This window comes from Maniola jurtina, chromosome 9, assembly GCF_905333055.1.
Source record: "Maniola jurtina chromosome 9, ilManJurt1.1, whole genome shotgun sequence".
In the NCBI taxonomy this organism is placed as follows: domain Eukaryota; kingdom Metazoa; phylum Arthropoda; class Insecta; order Lepidoptera; family Nymphalidae; genus Maniola; species Maniola jurtina.
In genome coordinates, this window is record NC_060037.1 from 170,786 (window position 1) to 194,578 (window position 23,793).

Here is a 23,793-nt window from a genome sequence, read left to right on the forward strand (position 1 = left end):
AGTGAAAATTGATGCTGGCAACACTGCTCCATTCTGCACACAGTCGCCATTGGTGCGCGGCGCGAATCGAATGTGCTGTTTGATAACAAACATCGACAATGCCCAAGTGTGCGTTCAGCTGCTGCGGCAACCGAAGCGGCGGCGCTAACCCGAAGCCGGGACTCGTCTTCTACCCGTAAGTTACCATTTTATAACAACAAACAAACTCTTTACCCGGAAATAGTAACATAACCTCATCACCAATCGATTTGTAGCTGTCAATGTCAACTGTCACATAGCGCGTGACGCTGCAACGAATGCGATTGGCTGAACGAACGGCTAACTGCATTTCAACCAATCACGAGAGCGGAGCTGTGTCACGTTGCGCTCATACACCACCAAAATATAATAATATAGTCTTGCTTGATAAGGCTTAGTCTACACTGTTGAGTATTCGAATTATTAAAAGATAAAAGTTTATATTTTATTATCTACTAGAAGATGCCCGCGGCTTCGCCCGCGTGGATTTTGGTTTTTTAAAATCCCGTAGGAACTCTTTTATTTTCCGGGATAAAAAGTAGCCTATGTGCTAATCCAGGATATTATCTATCTCCATTCCAAATTTCAGCTAAATCCATTCAGTAGTTATTGCGTGAAAGAGTAACAAACATACACACACACACATACAAACTTTCGCCTTTATAATATTAGTGTGACTAGCTGATACCCGCGACTTCGTTCGCGTGGATGTAGGTTTTTTAAAATTCCCGTGGAAACTCTTTGATTTTCCAGGATAAAAAGTAGCCTATGTGCTAATCCAGGTTATAATCTATTACCATTCTAAATTTCAGCCCAATCCGTCCAGTAGTTTTTGCGTGAAGGAGTAACAAACATACACACACACACACACACACACACACACACACACACACACACACACACACACACACACACAAACACATACAAACTTTCTCCTTTATAATATTAGTGTGATACGAATTTGAAGTTCCTGAATTTCAAACGAGGGTTGTCGAGTGACGGAGACAGCGAACGCGAGCGTACATCAAAGCGGAGCGTCGATGGTGATGCAGCTACTGGTGATTAATTTATGGGCGGCCAAGTAAGACTGCGCGAATGGCACCGGCTTTTGTAACTGTATTTCATACAGAATTAAAGCTGTCACGTAGGCAGGTCTACCTACTTGCTGCATATTTCAGCTGCTAGATTTTGCAAAAAAACTATTTTGGGGTTTTCTCTACATTACACTGATTACAAACCTATTACTTTCAAAACCAAGATTTCAATATTTGACAACATTCGAAGAAGTTTTTCATGGGCCGGATAGAGGATACACAAAAATTTTCTTTTCTTGATTTTTCACAGATTTCATACAGTTCCACTACCAGTGCGCGAGCAATGGGTTAAAATAGTGGCCAGGGAGAGGTGCAATCCCAATTATAAGCCGAGGATAAATAGCGCTATTTGCTCTGAGCATTTTGAGGGTTACGAAAAAAGTTCTGCTATGAGCCTTTATAGTACAGCTATACCGACCATAAACGTAAGCAATATTGACCCACATTACTGATCATCATTATCACTATAAACCGATAGACATCCATTGCTGGTCATAGGTCTCTAGTAGGGATTTTGACATGCCACGCCTGAATCCAGCAATCAAATGATCATGTTGAGATTCTCCGAGCATAGGTCTTCATATCGATCGCATGCTGAGTGATTCTGAGCTTTCTTATGGTAATGTCAACTACTTCGTCCGCATGTACCTGTATAAATCCCGTTTTTCTTTGATTAAAAAGTAATATCTTGATTTTTCAGGATTTTAAATTCATGCCTGAGATGAAAACTATGTATCTTTGCACCATATAGATGGTACCCACAACATCGTCCACATAGATTTAGGTTTTTAAAAACTCGTGGGAACTCTTTGATTTTTTTGGTACAAAAAGAAGCCCATGTCCGGCCTCGGGATGCACGTTATCCCTACACCAAATTTTGTCAAAATTGGTTAAACAGTTGGGCCGTGAAAAGCTAGCAGACAGACAGACAGGGAAACTTTCGGCAAACAAAAAAAAAATTGATTAAGTATGAATTTATTCTACTGTTGCGTTGTTGTTATTTCAGAATTTAAAAATGACTATTCAATACACAAAATTTTGCAGATTGGTCCCTATGACGATACTATCATTATTGAGGAAGAGTGCATCGGCAAAGATGCCGATCTCGTATGTATAATAGAAAATCAAATACCACATTCATCAGAACAACCAAAGGTTCCACAAAGGAACATTTATCAAGATGACGATATTGTTTGTGTGATTGAAAACCAAATTCGCACAGAACCAAAGCCGGAATCCACTAGCGTAAGCACTAGTATTTTTTCCGCCACATTTTTCAGAATTTTCACTTCATGATATACACTACAGTTCAACTGCACCAAAAGGGGAATAATGTTTTGAGTTGTATGTAATAATAATTATTATCACTTACTACTTAGCTGCATACAGAGAATGTGCAACATCCACCTAAACTCATGACAGTTTCAGAATTTGAAACTGTGGAATGTAAATTTTTCCTGTTAAATGAAGAGCAAATTAAAAATCTCTCTCGCTGGCTGTCTGAAAGTAGCGATAAGGCTATCGAATGTGCCTTCTACCTTTTTCAAATATTGGATTTTGTTTTTAGTGTCCCATACCTCAAAAGGAAAAAAGAAACCCGTGTCTGATGATTCCGGAGAATCAAAACCTATAGTTTACTTCTCATTGACTAAGAGTCATGAAATTTGAAGCAATGTTTTATAGCACAAGTAAAGGAAAAGATGTGAAAACCGTGAATTTGTGTTTACATCACCAAAAAATTAAAGATGTAATTCCGACCAAGTTATTAGTTTACTAAATCACATCAAGATGGCGCTGCCTGTCATCAACTTGTTACTATACTGGTTTAAGATTTCTGGTATGATGGTACGGACTCCTTCGTGTTCCAGTCCGACTCGCACTTTTGGTGAAAAACCAGTGTGTCTTATGTCTATCTCCATTACAAACAGCCAAATCCGATCAGCCGTTCTTGTGGGTTTGAGTAGCAAATATCCAAACATCCACACTTTCACATTTATAATATTAGTAGGATTTTATATTTTCTATGTTATACAATAGCGATGTTCTCATTCAATCATAAATCATAATCTATTTTTTCAGGAGCAGGCCATAGATATTGAAGACCAACTGCAATGGAGTTTGGTCGGAACAAGCAAACATTTCGACGGTTTGCTAAATTTGAAAGGCCCACATATTCAACCACCACAACAACAAACTTCTTCAGTAGAACAGGAAAGTTATTTGGACGACGATGTAATTATAGTAGAACACGAAGACAGTGAGACTGAAAGTGAAAATGAATTTAAAGATCAGTCTTCACAACCCCTTAAAAGACCAAGAAAAGTGGAAACCAAAAAAATAATAGAAGAAGGGATTGAACACGAAAACAACAAGGCCAAAAGTGAGACTGAAAAAGAATTTAATGATCAGTATTCACAATTTCTTAGGACTTACGATAAGAATTTATACAATAACAAGCTGAGAAATACGCGAACCAGTTGGGATCGAGATAAAGATGGACATAAACTTAGAGAAGCTCTAATGAAGCCACAAAACTTCACAATCTCAACGCAAGCTTCAATAGCAGGGCCAGAACAATTTGAAACCACAACGAGACAATCTAAACGACGATCTCCGAATAAATTCGCCACAACAAAACCAATGCTACCAGCCCAGGAACAATTAAAAACTACGACGCACCAATCAATACCAACAGCTCCGAATCAATTTGTAACAACACAACAACCTATACCAATGCAATATCAACCTACAAAAGCAGCTCTGAAGCAATTTAAAACTATATCGCAACAATCCATGGCAACTGCTCCGGAACAATTTACAGCTATAACGCATCAACTTATACCAACAGATCCCAAACAATTCGTAGCAACGACCCAACAACCTATACCAGTACAATTAATAAAAACGTCACAATTGCCAACACCACAATTTACAACAACGTCACAATTGGCAACAACACCACACATTGCAACAACGCCACAGATCGCGACACCAGTATTTGCAACATCATCACCTCTAATGGTGTATGATGCAGCATCGACAATAAACGGAACCACACAACTAGTTACGTTAGTGCCGTCAAACTTTTCTGTTGGCGGTGTGCGACTTTCGAGCGTAGTTCTAAACGAGAACAATACTAAAACATATTATTTAAGTAATGTTTTACCTTCCTCTACGAGACTACTGTTTGAAAGTGATCCTATTGGTGAAGGAGTAGTGACACAACAGTGTTTGGCTTTAAATGATAATAGTACAACAAACTTTTTAATTAAAAGTGAGCAAGACAGTGAACAATTCCAACCAGTTATCGTTAAAACTGAAAATGTTAGTGACTAGTAGATAAATGTTATGTTTAAGTAAATTATATTTGAATCTGTTGATCATTCTGAGCACGGCTGCTGAAAAAGATAGACAAGAAGCTAATCACTCTAGCCCTATTAATAATTGTGGCAAATTCCTTTTTTTATTATTTCATTACTAGCCTTTAACTGCGATGTCACGTGGTGATAGATGATGATGCAGTCTGAACTGATAGCGGCAACCCATAATTTTTAATACCCTTTATCGGTTTCTACGCGGCATCACACCGAAACGCTAAAACGCTTGGTGGCATGGCTTTACCGGTACCTGTACCTGGGGACCTGTTGTCTTTTAATATGATACTAAGAAAAGTTAAACAAATACCTACAGTGGTTGGCTCCCTTTTAAACAAACAAGCCGATAATGAGACTGATAACAGTGTAGTCAAACCGGCCGGTTAAGGGCTAAAAGCCATAAAAGTTAATTAAGTAAAATATTCCAAAAAACTATAACTTGGTACGAGTACGTACACATTCAATGGCGATTGAAATAATTTTTGTTTTTATGCGAGAAGTTCACTTATATTAAGTTACTAGCTGTGCCCGCGACTTCGTTCGCGTGGAATAGTGACTTTTCGCGCTTTATATAGCCACGGACGCTCAGGCGCGAGACGCCGTGATTCTTTAAATTGACATAACTTTTTTATTTATGAACCGATTGACATGAAATAAACACTAAATCCTAAGTGAAGCTTACTACAATATATTAGTGAAAACCGTATCTAAATCGAATAAGCCGTTTCTGAGATTAGCGTGCACAAACACACAGACAAACAGACAAACAGACAAAAAAAAAATTAATTACAATTTCGGGTTCGGCATCGATATAATAATAACCCCTGCTACTTTTTTTTTATATATTTCCATTGTACAGACACCACTTTTCTACAATTTTATTATATGTATAGATTTTATGTTCGGTTAGACAAAAGTATTTTTTTTTTCTGTCATCAAATGTTGAGAAGTTGAATAACTTTTTGATTTATATACCTAGTATTTAAGACTACTTTAAATACTCGTCTGTGATTTAGAAATAAAATGCAATTTTTTGTTACCTATAATGTGACTTATTTTTTACCCAAATGATCTGATGTTGAATGCTCTTCCCGTTCTGCTAGATAACCTCTCTGCGTCGTATTCATTCATGAGGGTCGTGACCCCATTTTATAAATTACATAATGATAGAGGCTTAGGTTACAAGTGTAAATTAAAAATTTATAACACCCCCGACGATCCAAAGTTTCTGAGTTTTCCAAAACATCATTTTCAAATAAATAATTATGTATTTAGGCAACGTCCATTGACAGCTTGACATTTGTCTATTGACATAATATTATGAACCTAACGGTTATCTAACCTTCTTTTCTACAAGAAAACTAGAAAAGAGCTGATAACTCTTAAACGGCTGAACCAATTTTTTTAGATTATAGCTAAGAACACTCTCGATCAAGCCACCTTTCAAACAAAAAAAACTAAATTAAAATCGGTTCATTCGTTTAGGCGCTACGATGCCACAGACAGATACACAGATACACAGACACAGATACACAGATACACAGACACACAGATACACAGATACACACGTCAAACTTATAACACCCCTCTTTTTGGGTCGGGGGTTAAAAATGGTGTGGGCTCGAGGACCCGCGCGCTCTCCGAAGCAAGGAGAAGAAAAAATTGGTCATCCATCCAGTTATCGGCCATAATTGCTGAACAAGTGCCATCGACATGCATTGCCGTATGTTCGCAACTAGGCCACTGGTTCCCCTGTAAAGATCTTTCGATCAACAATCTAATCTATTTTCTAGACATTCGCTATTTTTAACCGACTTCCAAAAAAGGAGGAGGTTCTCAATTCGTCGGGATTTTTTTTTTTTTTTTTTTTTTTTTTTTTTTTTTATGTATGTTCCCCGATTACTCAAAGACCCCTGGACCGATTTGGAATTTTTTTTTTTTTGTTTGAAAGGGTATACTGTGCAGGTGGTCCCATATTTTGGTGAAGATTTGATGAATATCTTCGGAGATGGAGAACAGAACTCCTCAATGGATAAGAGCAAATTGCTCGCGATCACTGTAATAGCTTAGTAAACAGTAGGGTTTTAACTGGGCATAGCATATTATAGTACAGTGGGACCACTAAAAATTGTGAAATAAAAAAATTTCAAAAGAAAAATAAAACCGATTTCAAAAACCAAAAACACTAAAAAGTAGAAAATAACTTTTGTTTAGCTACACGTGTAATGCACCTAGGTATGAAGTCGGGCGAGCTTCACTCTTGGATTTCTAATTTTGTTTTAATATGCTCGCTCGACTTCATACCTAGGTACATTACATGTGTAGCTAAACAAAAATTATTTTCTACTTTTTAGTGTTTTTGGTTTTTGAAATCGGTTTTATTTTTCTTTTGAAAATTTTTTACCAAATCAGGAAACGAAGACAATGCACCTGCAGTGTGGTTATATTATACGAACCATTTCGATCTATTTTGGACTCCCTATAATTCAGACGATTATTACTATACCTTACGCATGGTTCAGAGTAAAAATAATAAAACAAAAAAATCCGGAATCATAAAATTTTATTCAGCTCATGTGTACTGGGTCTTATGTTCGGTTAGAAAGAGAACGCGCGAAACTGAAAGACGCAAATGCAAATGTACAGTCGTCTCTGTCTCGCGTGCGGTGACAGATCAAGCTAAGATCACAGAAGAGCGGCAACGTCACGAACATTTTTTTTTTTTTGGAGATCGCAATAGGAAAGCGGTCGAAAGATCTGCCGAATAAATTACTGTAAGATTGTAAATAAAACAACAATAATAATTGGTTATTCGATAAGTATCTTATAACCTGCGTTAAATTATTTTTTTACGAACAAAAAATTTTTCGGTTCCGTACTTAAAAAGGAAAAACGGAACCCTTATCACTTCGTTGTCTGTCTGTCCGTCGTGTCTGTCAAGAAACCTATAGGGTACTTCCCGTTGACCTAGAATCATGAAAGGCAGATAGGTAGGTCTTATAGCACAAGTACAGGAATAAATCTGAAAACCACGAATTTTTGAGTACCTAATCATTAAAAAAAAAAAATTAAAATGTGTTTCAATTTTCAAAGTACCTAAGATAACTATAACTAATCATATGAAAGGGCTTTCTTTACCTGTACACTTTAAAACAGATTTTTATTTATTTTTATGCATACTTACTTAATAGTTTTTGATTTATCGTGCAAAATGTTGGAAAAACACCCGAGTACAGAACCCTCAGTGCGCGAGTCTGACTCGCACTTGGCCGGTTTTTTAAGATTTTTGCAGCTTCAGGAATCTCTCACGCTCTCAAGTCGCAATATTTGGAGTAAGAAGTCGGGTTTGTTGCCCGACAAGGTTGAATTCTTCCTATGCTGGATTAGAACTATGTTCTGGACTTCGAAGCTGTTGATAGAATTAATAATTATAGAGGATGCCCGCGATTTCGTCCGCGTGGATTTAGGTTTTTTAAGATCCCTCGGGAACTGTTTTATTTTCCGGGATAAAAAGTTGCCTATGTCCTGTGTTTCCTACCAATTACAATCCGGGTATCTTTAAAACAAGAGTGAATAGGCACCTTCTAGGTAAACGCGTCCCATCTTAGACCACATCATCACTTTCCATCAGGTGTGATTGTGGTCAAGCGCTTACCTATAGTGAATAAAAAAAAAAATGTCAATTACAGCGACGCAAGCCACCTCGGTACCAAATATCATACAAATCGGTTAAGCGGATTGGTCTTTAGGAATCCCTCGGGAACTGTTTGATTTTCCGGGATAAGTAGTAGCCTATGTCCATCCCTGGGATATAAGCTAACACTGTTGGGCCGCGAAAAGGTAGCAGACAGACAGACAGACACACTTTTGCATTTTTATTATTAGTATGGATTAGGTACTGTGTTAGTACAAAATAATAAGGTAGGTATATTAAGTAACTCCTTTTAATCCTTATTCCTTTTTGTTTTGACTTTGAAGTGTCCGAAAAAAGCTGCCGCGATCGCGATAAACGGATTACCTACCAACCCACTGCGTCTACTAAACCTGGGTAGGAAGGCAGGTAAATAAGGGTCTGGCCATTCAAGCAGCGCGACGGCAGCAGTACGGCAGAACTACATGAGTCCACAGACTTTCGTATCGTTCGTATCGCAAAAGTATGTACCCTATGTACCTAGGTAGGTGGGTACTTAGGTATTTAATTTTAAGGAATTTGATTTTTGGTATAGTTATCTTACTTTGAAAATTGAAAATACTAATTCATAGTTCATGATAACTATACGTTTCTTGATAGACATGACAGACGGGCAGAAGGACAGACAGATAACGAAGTGATTCTATAAGGCTTTCTTTTTTTCCTTTTGAGGTACGGAACCCTAAAAATATTATTTCTTATACGATGGTACGGAACCCTTCGTGTGTGAGTCCAAATCGCACTTGACGCACTGTGAACATTTTAACCTTTTTGCCTGTTACAGTTCATGAGATACAGCCCGCCGACAGCGAGATAGACAGATGGACGAACAGCAGAGGCTTAGTAATAAGAACCCGTTGGCACCCTTCGGATCATCATCATCATCGTGATCAGCTCATCTCCGGCTCACTACAGAGCACGAGCACGGGTCTCCAGTCAGAATTAGAAGGGGTTTGGTTATAGTCTACCACGCTGGCCAAGTGCGGTTTAGCAGACTTCACACACCTTTGAGAACATCGAAGAACTCACAAGTGTGCAGATTTGCTCTCGATGTTCGCACATAACTAGCTAGGGATCGAACCACCGACCTCCGATTACAAGGTGGATGTCTTAACCACTAGACTATCATAGATTCGAACCCTAAAAAGTCAGCCATATAGGTACCTGTCTTCCTAGTTCCACGTTCCTCTAGCCTCCCGTTAAGTGTGAGTTGTACATGTAACGCGGGACGGCCCGCCGCCGCCGCACGTCGCGTATGTCCTGGGTCTCACACTGCGCTGGGTCAGCTGCGTGGCCGCCATGTTGGCGCGGTGACGTCACGGCTTGCTCCCCGCCGCCCCGCGCCCCGCGCCCCGCGCCCCGCGCCCCGCTCGCGCACGCTCATTGCGCCGACTCGGCGTCCAACGTCACACACGCCTTTGTAAAATCTAGATAGCTATGAATTATTATGTTAACCCCGTGCTAGTGAATTACCCTTTAATTGTCCTGATGCCTCAAGAGCCCGGAGGTCCGAACCAAGACGCCGAAGATAAGAACACTGAGGTACGTGTAGGAACAGTTTTTGCTTTATCAGGGTCCCTATTGACTAGGTCGCATGAATGTCGTTCTCGGACAAGCGTTGCCAGAGAATAACACCGAGTGCGAGTCAGACTCGCGCGTCGTGGGTTCTGTACTCGGGTATTTTTTCCGACATTTTCCACGATAAATCAAATACTATTAACTATGCGTAAAAATAAATAAAAATCTGTTTTAGGATGTACAGGTTAAGCCCTTTCATATGATATCCCACATGGTATACCTAGTTATCTTACTTTTAAAATTGAAATTATTAATTACCTACTTACCTACCTGTTTGTTCATGAACAATTAACACATTTTAATATTTTTTGTGACGTAACCACAAATTCACGGTTTTCGGATTTTTTCCTTTACTTGTGCTATAAGACCTACCTTCCTACCAAATTCATGATTCTAGGTCATTACTCATTACCTACCCTATAGGTTTTCTTGACAGACACGACTGACGGACAGAGAGACAGACAGACAACAAAGTGATCCTATAAGGATTCCGTTTTTCCTTTTGTGGTACGGAACCCTCATAAAATAGCCTCAGTTGAGCCTCAATAGCTCAACCGGTAAAGGAGTGGACTGAAAACCGAAAGGTCGACGGTTCAAACCCCCCCCGGTGCACTATTGTCGTACCTACTCCTAACACAAGCCTGACGCTTAGTTGGAGAGGAAAGGGGAATATTAGTCATTTAACATGGCTAATATTCTTTAAAAAAAAAAAAAACTAAGTATTAATAGAAATAATAGTCGTTACAACTTTCATCGTCACTGTATGTGTATCAAGCTAATTACATGTTATACCTAACCTACTGTTCGCGTCAAGCGAGCATATTCAATTGCGCTTTGCAGCACTTTGTAATGAAAGGTAATCTATAATAATAATTAGGTACCTATCTACTTTGTGGTAGTAAGTACATAGGTACCTAAATGTCACATACAAAAGAGAAGGTTTTTGCGATCATACTGCATTATTCTAATTTAATGCTCACAATATTGAATTCCAAATTGTTACATAATATTTATATACTTTATATTACTTATACTAATATTATAAAGGCGAAAGTTTGTGTGTATGTCTGTGTGTTGTGTGTGTGTATGTTTGTTACTCCTTCACGCAAAAACCACTGGACGGATTTGGCTGAAATTCGGAATGGAGATAGATAATATCCTGGATTAGAACATAGGCTACTTTTTATCCCGGAAAATCAAAGAGTTCCCACGGGATTTCGAAAAACCTAAATCCATGCGGGCAGTGCGACACTGCCCGCAGGGATGGGCATCGGCTAGTACTTTATACGATGCTACGGAACCCTTCATGCGCGAGTCCGACTCGCACTTGACCGGTGTTTGACAATGATGTACCTACTGTGTACATAATTTGAAAATATTTATTAATTTTGATTTAGCTTCCACCTGGACCCTACCCGCCCCTATGGCCCGACCCCAAAGGGCCCAAGAAGCGCTACAAGTACTGCATAGTGCCGGAGTGCAAGTCCACCACGACGCGCACGCCGGACAAGCTGTTCTTCAGCATCCCCACCGGCGAGACGCGCGGGCGCTGGTGCGAGGCGGCGGGCCGCGTGCCGCCCAAGTACAAGCCGCTGTCGCTCATGTGCAACCGCTTCTGCTGTGAAGACCACTTCGATGTGCGTATTCGTTCTTGATCCACAGCAGAACCGAGCTGAAGTGGCAGTGGGCAGGCCAAGCCTGTCGTAGAGGCGATGGCCGTGGGAGCCGGAAAGTGCTTGAGTGGAGACCGCGTGTAAGCAAGCGTAGTGTGGGACGCCTCCAGCGCGATGGACTGACGATATAAAGGTGGGAAGTGGCTGGATGAGGAAGGCTGAGGACCGGGTGTGGTGGCGCTCTTTAGGGAAGGCCTACGTCCAACAGTGGACTTCCACAGGCTGATGATGATGATTTGTTCTTATTATGTTGGAAAGATTATTAAATTGATTAAAAATTTACAACATGCCCAACAAGTGAAGGTTACAGTAACTAGAAAAGAGCTGACAACTTTAAAAACGGCTGAACCGATTTTCTTGGATTATAGCTAAGAACACTCTCGATCAAGCCACCTTTCAAACGAAAAAAAAAACTAAATTAAAATTGGTTCATTAGTTTAGGAGCTACGATGCCACAGACAGATACACACGTCAAACTTATAACACCCCTCTTTTTGGGCTGGGGGTTAAAAATAGGTGTGAGCTGTGAACACAGATAGACATACAGACAGGACTAAGGCTACCTTGTTTTACCTACTAGTACTATGGATGTTATATTTGGTGTTGATGCCCACCCAACAAAGTTGAAAGGTAAACAGATTTGCCGTCAGCGGGCGGATTCCTCGAGACTACTGCTAGCGCACTGTTTAACATTCTACTTTTTGCTTACTTATATACATTATCACATCTAACTATTGTGCCTTAACTTTCAGCTTGAAAAGGACATGGAAAACTACTTACAGTGGAAACTGATGGGCAGGAAGGGAACTAAGAAACTAATTCTGAAACAAGGCGTACTTCCACACAAGTTTGCCTGTCGGGATGAACCTACTCCGGCAGTGAAAGAGAAAAGACGCAAAAAACTCATAGAAGAGATTCTAGAAGAAGATCGACAGAAAGAGTTGAAAGAAATTTCAGACCAAAGAAAGAAAGAAGAGAAAGAAAAAAACAAATGGAAGCTACCAGAACTCCGACCCAAAGAAATGCCAAAAGAAATTCCAAAGTATGAGATGATCACAGAATATACGATTTCGGAAAAAAAAAAGAAGAAAAAAATAATTTCGAAAATTTCACGCCAAAGAAAGAAAAAAGAGAAGGAAAAAAAAGAATGGAAGCTACTAGAACTCCGACCCAAAGAAATGCCAAAAGAAATCCCAAAGTATGAGAGGATCTCAGAATATACGATTTCGGAAAAAAGAGAGAAGAAAAAAATAATTTCACGTCCAACACAAGTGAACTCTAAACACCAAGAGATGGAGACATACACGTTTTATATAAAATGTGAAACGGAAAATGATTTAGAACCAAACGATGGCTGTGGACCGAAAGACATTGTCTTTCAAGATGCTAACACAGCAGTTCAAGATAACAGCCACTCGCTTGAAATTAATGTCAAAGTCGAGGAAATGGATGAGGAATTTGAACGAGAATTAGTAGATGTAGAAATGAAAGAAAATATCATAAAAGATGAAACAAATAATACAGTAACAACTGAAGTGAATCCTGTTTTAACAGAAAATAACACTCTCGTGATAAATAAAACAGATAATTTGATAAATGACGCAATTTCCAACATCTCTAACGGTGATAAAGGCGATGATGATTGTGACCCGATTATTATCAAGGAAGAAATTCAAGAAATTATAGAAGACAGGACAAATCCCGTCTCAATTAAAACGAACGATTTCTTGATAACTGAGAATGTTAGAGATAAGAAAGTGTTCGAAAGGGTAATAATGGGAAAACGAACGCAAGAAATTATTGAAGAGTAAACCGAATAAGCATATTAATTGACAAATCATCTTTTGTAAATAGCTTTTGAGTTTAAAATTGTGATCAAATGATCATCAAGAGTCAAGACTAAGTACTTATAATTAAAATATCTTATATAAACATTTTACGTAGCTAATGAAATCGTAAAAAAGTTGCATGAATATTAGACATAAGCAGAAAAATCTCACTGACTGTATTCTGGACCAAGTAAATAAATAGTTAAGAATTCGACTCTTTTTTTTTTTTTTTTGTTGACGCTGGGGAATGCATTTACGCATCCCCCCCGGAGGGAGGGTATGTGGGACTCGCCGGCCGAGAGGCGACCGGAATACCCACTAAACCCCAGCGGCGCTACTGCGCGTCGCCTGGCGACTGGGTCACGGGAACGGCCGAAGCAAACAACCGCGACCCAGCCAGCGACGTCTGCTAAGGCAGACCCTCCACCGGGGACCTGCTCGGTCCCCATCGACGCACCTCCGGGACGCACCAACGAAGTGCGTCCCCCGACCTTGGGACGCGCACGTCACCCGCGTCCCATCCTCCGCTTCATCCACTGTGCCCTCTGCTATTCAGAGGGACACGCGGAGAAACCTCCCCCCCTGCCAGGTCATTAGCCATAGCCAACAATATCTCCGAAGAGAAATTATTAGCCATGTTACCGGGGCGCACCGGCCCGAACACTGCTCTTCCCCTCGGACGCATCCAAAAGGGACCAGCAGCATCCAGGCACACTGGGAGGTTACCTGGCTGGCGCCCCAAGAATTCGACTCTAGTTTTAATTAAAAAACCGGCCAAGTGCGAGTCATACTCGCGCACTGAGGGTTCCGTACTAGGGTATTTTTCGACATTTTGCACGGAATGTACAAGAAAAGACCTTTCATATTATGATACCCCATTTGGAAAGTTATCTTATTTTGAAAATTGAAAATACTAATTATTATTATTATTTGTTCATGAAAACATTTTTTTTTTTGTGATGTAACTAAAAATTCACGGTTTTCGGATTTTTTCCTTTACTTCTGCTATAAGTCCTCTGTATCTGCAAAATTTCATGATTCTAAGTCAACAGGAAGTACCTAATAGCTTTTCTTAACAAACACGACAGACGGACGGACAGACAACAAAATGATCATTTTCGTTTTGAGGTGCGGCAATAATTAGATAATAGATAGATGTACCTATCTCTAATTGTGGTTTGGAAGTTTTATGAGTACAGAAAGAAAGCAAGTAAATTTTCAATTACCTACCACCCTGCAAAAAACTTTCTTTGCTTCGCCCTAAAACAAAACCCCACATTAGCTCGCCTTGTTGGGGGTTGCGGGTGGAAGGGAGGCCGCCATAATTTCAATTTTCAACTCCGCTTCATAATTTGCAACATTTCCCGCCTTTATTTAATAACGCGCGTCTAATCCAATAACGTAGACCTACAAAACATGCGACGAACTTACGAACAGTTCCACTTTTGTGCATATGTTTCGTAACTTATGTAACAGAACCCTGTGTGTGCCTGTCTAACTTTTAACTTAATTTTGAAGGTGTAATTTAAGTTATGCGACCACAACTTATCTACTTACTACGTTACATACATGCATTACACTTACCTAGCTAAGTCGATGGGTATAATTTATAAATGCCAAAATGTGTTTGTTAGTTGGTTTGTTTGTCCTTCAAAATTCAATGACGTCGCAAAGGAGCAACGAATTGACGTGATTTTTAGGGTTCCTTACCTCAAAAGGAAAAACGGAACCCTTAGGTCGTTGTCTGCCTATCTGTCTGTCTGTCTGTCCGTCCGTCCGTCCGACGTGTCTGTCAAGAAAACCTATAGGGTACTTCCCGTTGACCTAGAATCATGAAATTTGACAGGTAGGTAGGTCTTATAGCACAAGTAAAGGAATAAATCCTAAAACCGTGAATTTGTGGTTACATTATTTAAAAAAAAATGTGTTTCAATTTTCAAAGTAATATAACTATACCAAGTGGGGTATCATATGAAAGGGCTTTACCTTTGTATTCTAAAACAGATTTTCATTTATTTTTATGCATTATAGGTTTTATTTATCCTGCAAAATGTCGGAAAAATTACCCTCGGAGCGCGAGTCTGACTCGCACTTGGCCGGTTTTTTTGCACACGAGTTGTGGCATGTGTGTGGTGTGGACTAGGTAGCTAAAGACCTGCATGCTGATTCGCTAATTCAGTATTCAACGATGAACGATAGCTTCCGAGATTATTCGACATCGTTTGGTTCTTATCGAATTGCAGCTTCACTGAAAAACCTTCAATGGATGAAATATTAATTTATTAGTAAGTAAATGTCAAAATAAATGAACTCACTGGCTATCATTGATTGTTGAACACTGAGTTAGTGAATCACCCAGCTGGAAAGTTAAAGACTTATTACTTTTTATGCCAGAAAACCAAGGAGTTCCCACGGGATTTTTAGAAATTAAACCCACGCAAAGTCGCAAGAATCAGCTAGTAAATAATAAGCATCTCAATTTATAATAGGTAGGTACTTACACAGGGTTGAATTTTAAATGCTGTCCCGGTACATTAGCCAGTTGCCGTGAAATAAAAACTCCCCCGGATTTATTTTATTCTATTCCGAAACATTGGAACACAAAGTGGCTTAATATGCAAATAAAACCCATTCGCTTTAGAAGGTCCGCCGCTGTCCGTTGAAAAGCCAATCCGAAAAGTGAAACGTGTTTAAAATTTTGTGTCGTTTTCAGGGTTCCGTGCCCGAACAGTGCCAGCGGGACCCTAACTGTCCGTCCGTTCCTCAACGGGTCATGACCCATAATAGGTTGATCACAGTGTATGATTTCTGTTACTGCTATATTAACAAATAGGTATTAAAAATTTCAAAATGGCCGCCATGTAAATAAATAAAAACAAATTACAAGTGTAAATTAAAAATTTATAACACCCCCGACAAGTGAAGGTTACAGTAACTAGAAAAGACCGAAAAGACCTGATACCTTTCAAACGGCTGAATCTATTTTCTTGGACTATTCCGCGCCTACGATGTGTCTGAGTATTCCAAAACATCATTTTCAAATAAATAATTATGTATCTAGGCAACGTCCATCTTGACAGCTTGACATTTGTCAATTGACATAATATTATGAACCTAACGGTTATCTAACCTTCTTTTCTACAAGAAAACTAGAAAAGAGCTGATAACTCTTAAACGGCTGAACCAATTTTTTTGGATTATAGCTAAGAACACTCTCGATCAAGCCACCTTTCAAACAAAAAAAACTAAATTAAAATCGGTTCATTCGTTTAGGCGCTACGATGCCACAGACAGATACACAGACACACAGATACACACGTCAAACTTATAACAACCCTCTTTTTGGGTCGGGGGTTAAAAAGTAAATAATCTTCTACGATGGTACGGAACCCTCAGTGCGTGAGTCACACTCGCACTTGCCCGGTTTGTTCTCTGGGGGCACGGAACCCTAAAAATGACTTAGACGTACAGTACGCTGAAGTCGAGGGAGCGTCACATGTCGATATCTAGTTTTCAGAGTTCCGTACCCGAAGGATGCCAACGGGACCCTTATAGTGTTACTAAGACCCTAGGAACCCTAAGACCCTAGAACACTAGGAACCCTAAGACCCTAGGAACCCTAAGACCCTACAAACACTGGTCACATAACATTCGGCGCGCCTTGTGTGTGCACAAACCATTAAAACTTCGTATTTCAGAATTTCCCAATAGCTATAAATTACATTGGAACCAAAATTGAAATGATCGATATTCTGATCACGCGTGCTAATACGGAGATGGAGTGGAATGGATGCTGCGACATGAGAGATGATCTCATTTATCCGAGATTAACGTTATTTTAGCTGACGATCCTAATCCCGCCGCCCGCCGGCTTATTGGATCCCGGTCCCACGTTGTGAGATAGGTGTAATAGGTAGATATTCTCTGAATTTTCAGATGGTACCTAATTTTCATTACGAACATCGAGGGTTTCATTAGATTAGTAGATGATCCTTTATTAATGACTAGCAGATGCCCCCGCATTCGTCCGCGTGGATTTAGGCATTTTAAAAATCCCGTGGGAACTTCTTGATTTACACAGATAAGAAGTAGCATTCTCCAGGCCTTTACCTATACCCTTGCTTACTCCGTTGCGACGTGATTGAAGGACAAACCAATAAAGCAATAAACCAAGAAATAACAAACACACTTTCGCGTATAGGTAGTGACTCGATGACGCTGTGGACTTAGCGCACGATTGCTGTCTAGATGTCTTCGTCGAACCTCTGGTAGTGATAACATTGCTTACTGTGTGCTTCAACTCAGGGTTTTCCTATTCAGTAGATGGTCAAACAAGTTCACTAAGTTGAACTCCGCCCCTGCCCTCTAGAAGCGCAGTTTAAGTTAGAGAGTGCGGTTGAACATGCGGGAGGGCTAACAGCCGTGTGAGAGGAGGTCCCTCCCGTCACTGGTCTCTGGTCGCTGCCGTCCGCCGCTTGTTGACTTCACACACCCTCATTTGGTCATCTCAAAAGAGGAAATTTTACGTTTTTTGTGGAACTGTTGAAATCTTCCACGATTTAGACAAGCAACTATATCCATACTAAATAGAATTCTTCTTGAACTTGAAATAATTCTTACAATTGATTGACAGAGGAAGCAAAGTTTAAACTAGTGGATCAAAGAGCATGAAATTGTGCTCAAGAGTTGCTAACATAACGGTAAGTGATTACTAAGAAAGGATTCTTGAACTCTCCTCTAAGAAAAAATACCAAATAGAAATTATTGCTATATTATCAAACAGGGCGGTATAGAAACTTTCGATTTTCTATATAGGCTTTCTTTGTAATATGGAGCCCTTCATTAAGGATTTTCAGAGATCCCCCTCGAGCAACGTCAGGGCACTTAGGTACCCATATTTTATCTTGCCTAATCGCTTAATGAAAGGTTCAGTACCCGGTAGACTATTAAGTTCTACATAAGGTAAAGTGGAATATTATCCTAGCTACCTATTTAAAATATCCACAAAAGCTAGTGAGAGAGTGCAAGTGAGCGACCCGCGCAGTACAAACTGCACAAAGATAAAAGCAATTTTAATTTCCTTTCATGTTTTCATCGCTCGCTGAAACGCTCTCGTTTTACGTTTTTCCTATAACTACTACAAAGTAGGGATTGCAATGCTGGATCCGCAATCCAGCAATCCAGCTGGATCCAGCACGTTTTTAGGGCTTGCTGGATCCAGCATCTGACGCTGGATCCAGCGGTGCGGATCCGCAATCAGCTAAAAACAAGTAACTAACTTTCTTTTTACGCAAAAACCATCGAATGTATTTCAGAAAAGTAAAATAAAACTGTAACATGTAATTGATTGGCTTCTCAAATCTGAAATTATATTGTAACTTCAACTTCTATTAAAATTTTAGTGGGGATTAGGATATAAGTGGGAATTGGGATCGGGTATGCAATCTTATATCGAAAATTAGAATCGAGACTGATCTACAAATCTCTGAATCTGAGAATCTGAGTGACCTACAAAGTTAGCAAAATAGGTAACTACTTAAATGAATTTCAGATTAATGTTGTGTATAAAGCCAGCTATAACTTTAAAAGAAAGGACGGTACGTTTTTGGGTCCAACGTTTTCGTTCTGGAAATTATTTTGACCTACAAAACAAACTCCGTGGACAGCCGGAGATCCTAGTTGATAGTGAAGAATTAAAGTTGAAGGTCGAAGCGGATTCATCGCAAACCACGTCAGAGTTAGTGGTACACTAACCACTTGGAAATGATAAAACGAGTTTGATTCACTAAAAACAAATTGGTAAAGTGAAAAAGCTCGAGAAATGGGTAGGTACCGCATGAGTTGAGTAAAGCATAATAAACCAACAAACACGCTATGGGTGCTGCGTTTACATTACTCAAAACCATCGATTTTGGAGCGCCACCCCTACTCAAAACCGTCACAATAACGTTAACGTTAAACAACTGAGACTGGTCAATTGCTCTAGCCCACTGCTGCTTCAGCATAACGTTTGGCCTCATATTTCACGACAGACGATCGTTAAATTAAGGAGCTGTGGTTGAAAACACCCACCATACTCCTTGAACCTTGCTTCAAACAACACTTTTTCCGCAATTTAGACAATTTCTTGCAAGGACAAAAATTCTATTTCGATTGAGTCCAAAGATTCTATTGTCTTCAAAGATTTTATTGATTCTCGCTCTCACAATTTTTTCAGCAATGGAATGGAATCCCTACCTATAAAATGGCAAAAGTGTAAAGATAATTATGAATATTACCATACTTCGATTGATTAAATACATACCTAATTTCATTCAAAAAAAAGCTTTTAAAAGTTCATATAATACGCTTTTTTATAGCTAAAAAGCTCACATTATAATAACTACAAATAAATGTAAGTAGTTAGTTATTAAAGTTTCTACAGTAAAAACAAAAAAAAATATTGCATTTCTTTGAAAAATCTATAAATGCTGGATCCGCGCTGGATCCAGCTGGATTTGCTTCGATCCAGCAAAAATCCAGCTGGATTGAAAATGCCGCTGGATTGCAATCCCTACTACAAAGTGCTTGTGACATTCGAAAATACAAGCTTTCGTTACGTTCAATAAACACTGGAATTTCATTAAATTAACTCGCTTTACTCGTATGTTCTCAAAGCTGTATGATACGGTCTATTCGCAATATGACAGAGCGTGGCGTACCTAAACCCTAAACCCTTCTCATTCTGAGGAGACCCGTGCTCAGTAGTGATAATAAACTGACGTTTGCTTGTGACTTTGTCCACGATACCTACTATGTAATTTAAAGCCTACTAGCTGATGCCCGCGACTTCGTCCGCGTAGATTTAGGTTTTCAAAAATCCCGTGGGAACTCTATGATTTTTCCAGTCACAAAGTAACCTATGTCACTCTCCAGGTCTTCAACTACATATATATAACAGGTTTCATTGCGACGTGATTGAAGGACAAACCAACAAATAAGCACATTTTCGCATTTATAATTCGGGTGATGCTACTTCTGGATAGAGGAAAATTATTGAAATCGGTTCAGTTGTTTCAGAGTTTATCCATTACAAATAAACATTTCCTCTTTACAATATTATTAGTATAGGTAGACCGTAGACGAGGTAGACCTTTAAAGTGTTTGACAGCTATGTATGTGTGTTTATTTGTTTGTTGCTGGGGTCCATCGGTTCCCTTCTAGTGGATTAACTTAGTTGGTACTAATTCGTCGGAGTCGTCACCAACTGATCCACGTCCACAGCTGGACATGTGTGGGCTAGCAAACCTAGTTGTTGTATGGCCAGCGTAACGCTGCCCTTTTCACTGCGTTCTAGTATATTGGGACCTCAATGTGTATCGATTCTTCGAGCTATATACCCTACCCGTTGTCTACGTCTGTTACTCTGGAGTCGGGTTCTCCTACGAATATCTTCATTTCTGATTTGATAACGTAGCTTTATCGCCCGCTGAATTACTGAGCTTTCTCATAAAGCTGTGAACATTAGGTAACTATCGAACTCATATTTTTACATAAACTGTTATACGACTTTTATGTAGTTTCTCTCGTAGAAAGGTTGGGAAAAGAAGGGAAAAACAAGCGATAAAACATACCATGTTAAGAGTTATAGCGTTGTTTACCGCCTCTGCCCGATAACTTGATAACACGTCACAGCTCCTTGAAGCGCCTAACTTGTAACTACGCGACTGATGTACAGCTATTTATTACCTAACTCCATTTGCATCCATAGACTAAAAGAAAATAGGGAAATGAGCAGCCAAAAAATACCACATTTCGATAAGGATTTCGGTAAAGACAAAGGAGAGATTCATGAAAAGAACCCAGTTTATTCTCATAACTTTCTAATGCATTAATATCCTAGTCGGGGATCTGGGGTTAAAATATATTTTCGGAGTTATGTGCATTTTAAGCAATTAAGCATCACATGCTTCGAGGGTGAAGGAAAACATCGTAAGGAAACCTGCATGCTAGGGAGTTCTCCAACGGCGTGTGAAGTCTGCCAATCTGCACTTGGCCAGCGTAGACTATGGTCTATGGCCAAACCCTTCTCATTCTGAAACCAGACGGGTTCTCATGAATTGTCATGAATCACAGAACGCCGGCCATAACTTGATGTTGATATTATTTTCACCGATCAAAGCCGTGAGTTGTCGCTAGTAAAAAAAAAGATTCCGATGAATTGAGAACCTTCTCCTTTTTTGGAAGTCGGTTAGTAACGAAACAATGCAAAGTACTCGTATCTACCTACCTTGCCCCGTCTCCGGCTACTGTCAGCGTAATTTAATTAGCAACACTAATTAATTTAACTCTTTGAGCGCGGAGCACCGTGTCTTGTCTAACATCGCCGCGTTACCTCGTTTTTCACTTGCTGAAAGGTTTTCTCCTCAAGTTTTCATAAATTCCCCTTCCCGAGAATTGGTTTTGCAATTTGTGCACTATAGAGTCAATAATATTATCTCCTGAGGATGCTCCGGTGTCGGCTCTTCTCAGACTTGGGCGCGTTTGGAACCCTCGTAGCTTTAGTTGTAAGTTACGTAATTAATTATCACCACTGTAGCGTACACAATTTCGACCATCAAAAGGAGTGCAATTGTACCTACTTTGAATAAATGATTTTGACTTTGACTTTGGAGTGAAACCGGGCTCACAATATGGTCACGTGACCCTAACATCATAAGTAAACCAGTCGCTACTAGCGTCGAAGGATGCGCCACGAGGGAGGTAAGTGCTGGGACGATAGAAAGAGACGTATTAATTTAATTTTAGGCTGCAGCGCTGTGCGCACTGAATTTGCACTTTTTTGCGTCATAAGTCGTAAGAGTCGCTATTTACTTCAATCGTGTATATAAAAAGCTTACAGTTTCACCAGTAAAAAAATCGGTCAAGTGGGAGTAAGGCCAACAGACAGAGGGTTCCAATCATCGTATACGAAAAAACACTTTTTTTTGTGATGTAGCCACAAATTCACTGTTTTCAAATAATTCTTCCCTTTACTTGTGCTATAAGACGTTGCTACCTGCCTTTCATGATGGACCTTATATTATTATATTATAGTACTTTATAGGTTGTAATTCTCCTTGTCTTGACAGACGGAAAACGAAGTGATCCTATAAAGGTTTCTTTTTCCACTGGAGATATAGAACCCAAACCCATTACCTAATATTCATCTCGGCTCATAATTTGTATTTTCCACGCGCGAATTCGGTGCTCGGTGCTTGTTCAATATTTCACTGAAGCTAATAAGCTCGCTCATAAGCGATCTAGAGCGACGCTCATTGCGTCATAAACACGCCCCAACACCGGCCCCGGCCACGGTAATATTATGTATAATATTACCGTGCCCCGGCGCTGCCTAACAATAGGTAGCGATCATAAAACACATTATAGGCCTTTTCCACTTTATAGCCTGATGCCCGCGACTTCGTCCGCGTGGATTTAGGGTTTTCGATATCCCGTGGGAACTCTATAATTTTCCAGGATAAAAGTAGCCTATGTGCTAATCCAAGATATTACCTATGTCCATTCCAAATTTCAGCCAAATCCGTCCAGTAGTTTTTGCGTGAAGGAGTAACAAACATACACACACACACACACACACACACACACACACACACACACACACACACACACACACACACATACAAACTTTCACCTTTATAATATTAGTGTGAAGTGTGAAGTGTGAAGTGTGACTAGCAAACCCGCCCCGGCTTTGCTTTTATTGCGGTGGACTTTTTGAAAATCCTTTTTAGTGGATTTCTACGCTATCAAGACCCGTGACTTTGTTCACGTGAATTAAGGTTTAATAAAAATTCCGCGGGAACTTTTATTTTCCGGGATAATAAGTATTCTTTATCTCCCTGCATGATGCAAGCCATCTCTGGACCAAGTAGATGATGTGGATTTAGATTTGTATACAAATCCCGCGGGAACTCTTTGATTTTGCAGAACCAAAAAAGCGGGATATAAACCATATCTCTTTCTGGGCCAAGTCTAAGCTACTGTAAGCGGTGGTATTTTTGTGATTTGTCAGTCAGTTTTTTCAAGAAAGCTTTTAAGAAAACGTTTATTGGTTCAGAATATCCTGGCTTCTGAGAACGATCAGGAAGAAAATAGATCTCCGCCATTTCCGCAAACTAAGCCTTCTGCGCGCTGTCGGGTTGACGTCATGACGTTTTCATTCTCACACGTGGCCTCAGAAGTTAAGACTTGGTCACACACAACGAGCGATGGAAAGAAATAGATAATTTTGTCCATGAAACAATAATTGCACAATTCATGCTTACAAAGACGTAAGTAGGTAGGTATAACTTTACTTCAAAAGTTCAAACTGTTGAATGAAACTGGTCAAAAGGCGAGTCGGGCCTCGTTCTTTTAGGGTTCCGTACATCAGAGTACAATTGTACCTACTTTCAATAAATGATTTTGACTGTGACTTTGACTTTGATCATAGTTATTAGGAAAAACATATTTTGGGTGTATGAAATATTTCATTGTCATATTTTTATTTTAGAC

The 23,793-nt window shown here is 39.7% G+C and overlaps 2 protein-coding genes across 4 annotated transcripts; both read left to right on the forward strand.

Annotated features, from left to right (window-relative positions):
- On the forward strand, window positions 1–23,089 carry LOC123868144. Of its 2 annotated transcripts, XM_045910526.1 has the most exons (6): window positions 1–175; window positions 1,363–1,537; window positions 2,157–2,357; window positions 3,192–4,462; window positions 17,578–17,583; window positions 23,079–23,089. In XM_045910526.1, exons 1-4 carry the CDS (start codon window positions 99–101, stop codon window positions 4,446–4,448), a joined length of 1,710 nt encoding a protein of 569 aa, XP_045766482.1. In that variant the 5' UTR covers window positions 1–98; the 3' UTR covers window positions 4,449–4,462; window positions 17,578–17,583; window positions 23,079–23,089. The 2 variants fall into 2 exon arrangements, with proteins under 2 accessions (XP_045766482.1, XP_045766481.1); XM_045910525.1 differs by lacking the exons at window positions 17,578–17,583; window positions 23,079–23,089 and having other exon boundaries at window positions 2–175; window positions 3,192–4,998.
- On the forward strand, window positions 9,520–13,469 carry LOC123868145 (DNA ligase 1-like). 2 transcript variants are annotated; one of them, XM_045910527.1, is made up of 3 exons: window positions 9,520–9,725; window positions 11,153–11,392; window positions 12,181–13,469. In XM_045910527.1, the coding sequence occupies exons 1-3, from the start codon at window positions 9,615–9,617 to the stop codon at window positions 13,237–13,239; spliced, it is 1,410 nt and encodes a 469-aa protein (XP_045766483.1). In that variant the 5' UTR covers window positions 9,520–9,614; the 3' UTR covers window positions 13,240–13,469. The 2 variants fall into 2 exon arrangements, with proteins under 2 accessions (XP_045766483.1, XP_045766484.1); XM_045910528.1 differs by having other exon boundaries at window positions 9,524–9,719.
- Window positions 23,090–23,793: the final 704 nt, after the last annotated feature.